This window comes from Triticum aestivum, chromosome 2B, assembly GCF_018294505.1.
Source record: "Triticum aestivum cultivar Chinese Spring chromosome 2B, IWGSC CS RefSeq v2.1, whole genome shotgun sequence".
NCBI classification, from domain to species: domain Eukaryota; kingdom Viridiplantae; phylum Streptophyta; class Magnoliopsida; order Poales; family Poaceae; genus Triticum; species Triticum aestivum.
The window spans coordinates 620,730,162-620,732,603 of record NC_057798.1 but is presented as its reverse complement, the minus strand read 5'-3'; the positions used below and the strand labels follow the sequence as shown (position 1 = coordinate 620,732,603).

General features: G+C 44.4%; 1 protein-coding gene across 1 annotated transcript in view; it reads left to right on the top strand.

Moving 5' to 3' along the window:
• The window catches only part of LOC123046348 (polyubiquitin), a gene marked incomplete in the record, with an annotated part of 2,279 nt that extends 1,806 nt beyond the window's left edge, over positions 1 to 473 (top strand). Inside the window, 1 exon segment of the mRNA XM_044469679.1 lies at positions 1 to 473. Coding sequence (XP_044325614.1) covers positions 1 to 280 — 280 coding nt within the window.
• Positions 474 to 2,442: the final 1,969 nt, after the last annotated feature.

Genomic DNA, 2,442 nt, shown 5'->3' with positions numbered 1-2,442 from the left:
CCAGAAGGAGTCCACCCTTCACCTTGTCCTGCGTCTCCGTGGTGGCATGCAAATCTTCGTGAAGACCCTGACGGGGAAGACCATCACTCTGGAGGTTGAGAGCTCTGACACCATCGACAATGTCAAGGTCAAGATCCAGGACAAGGAGGGCATCCCCCCGGACCAACAGCGTCTGATCTTCGCTGGCAAGCAGCTGGAGGATGGCCGCACCCTCGCGGACTACAACATTCAGAAGGAGTCCACCCTCCACCTTGTGCTCCGCCTCCGTGGTGGTCAGTAATTGCCCTGGCGTTGGACCTGCTGGTTTATCCTTGGTCGTCCGTTGTGTCCGCTCATTTGAACAGTTTTTTGTTCGCGTCAGTCCTATGTTGGGTTTAATGAACTACCGAATCACTGTTACGTGTTGGTTTGCGAAATTGCTAGTACAGCAGTTTCATTTCAAGTACTAATGAATAAGTGAACTTTCGGGTAAATCTTGTGCTTGAGTTGCTTGCTTGGCAATGATCTTACTCATATCTGTTCATTGCTTGCGCTTGAATTGCTTGCTTGAGCCTACTCGTTAGCTGTAAGATTTGGTGATGCAATTTATCCCTAAACCGGATGCTACTGCTGCCTCTGGAACTAGATCGCTGCTGCGTTAATTGTGTGACCTTTTTGTGTGTGAAAAATTCTCCCAATTTTTGCAGCGTGGCTAGTATTTCTTAAAACTTTTGACGTGTTCGAGATTAATTCAAAATCCGAACATGTTACTACATCGGTTGGACATGTGCGGCTCTTTCGGGCATCTTGGATAATACTACTAAACAAAGGCCGCTACCCTAAAATAAACTGGAAATTCTAATTTAAAAATAAATAAATCATAGGCTTCAACTGGCAGAATCTATTTTCAATCAAACACAACTGGAGTTTAATTGGGCCAACAAATGAATGATAGGGGAGGCGTTTTGGCTGAAAAGTAATTCAAAAAGAAGTGGTAAAATGTTTCCAATTTTCTTTTTTGAATGTTCGTGTTAGTGTCATAAGCGTGCTGAGTGTTTCATCGGTGAAAATAAATAAATTTGGGGGTGACATTTTTAAGGGTAACATTTGGTGTTCATTTTTTTTTTCTCAGACCAAAATGCTCAACTTTTTTGCATAAAACTTTGCAGGTAGCATTTGGAAGTGACTATGAATACACAAAAAAAATGTTGGAATATTTTTTACATTTTAAAAATCAATTTTGCACGCAGAAGCTCTCCCGGGAGCCAAATTGGATATCCGCGACAATACGAGCTGGCAGACCTGAGACACATTACAAATTTGATCAAAATTTCACAAATAGGTACGTTCACTATAGAAGTATATGCAACCAGTGGGAATAAATGTTCCAAGTCTAAGAGCAAACAAAAGAGGATGATGAAGCATCATGAGAAAATACAAACCGGAATTGCACATTGGAATCGCAACTCGAACCTACTTGTGCTTGATTTCTGAAAATTGTGAAGTATGTACCCAAAAAAATGTTTCATTTTGCATAGGAGTCCAAACTGTGTACTCTTCTAAGACATGGATAGCAAGAAAGAAGACTAATTGGAGATGATTGAGTTGAGCTTATACCTGAAGCGTGAACGACAACTTTAATGGTGTTAGGGCATATTTCTCCCTAACTGGTTTTGGTGATTTATGACAATACGCTTTGCGGACTAATTGTGTGCATCGAGCTTTTTCAGAGGCTACTCCAGTTGACACAAGATGGTGGAACCCCTCCAAAGCCTTCCACAAAAGATGGCGTTTTTCCTATTGATTTCTTTTCGGTGGTTTGAGTAGTAGGAATCGCGTACTATTAAGAGGGGATCCGTGTTGGAATGGTTTGGGTGAAATCATCACGTGTTCATCCTTTCATCCACCTTCCTTGCCTTTCCGTTTGCCTGGAGCTTGCCTGACCTATTTTCCTAGGTCAACCAAATTTAGCACCAGCAGTAGTACCACTTGTAACCACGGTAGTACCGCCCGATGGTACTACCGCTGGTCACTACCGGTCCACTACCGCTTAGGGGGTTCCCTTCTCTGCAACGTTGAGTTGCCTCTGTTATATTTAGCGGGCACTGGCACGACAGTCTAACGGTAATACCGCTCGCACGACACTACCGCTCCTAGCACCGTTGCCAGTACCGCTTAGGGGTTCCCCTCCTGTGTTACTTTCGGTTGCCCAATTCTTCTTAAGCGGTACTAGAGCGGCACTAGAGTGGTAGTACCGCTTGACACAGTCCCACCGCCCTTACTCGCTCTAGTACTGCTACCCTATTCTAGCCAGAACCTCTTTGCCGTAGTACCGCTTGGGGCTCCGATAGTACCGCCCTTGCGGCACTACCGCCCTCTGTCTCCTTCAACTTCTGTGCTAGGACTGAGTAGTACCGCCTAAGCGATAGTACAACTCTATTGAGTTGTAGTACCGCTTAGCTG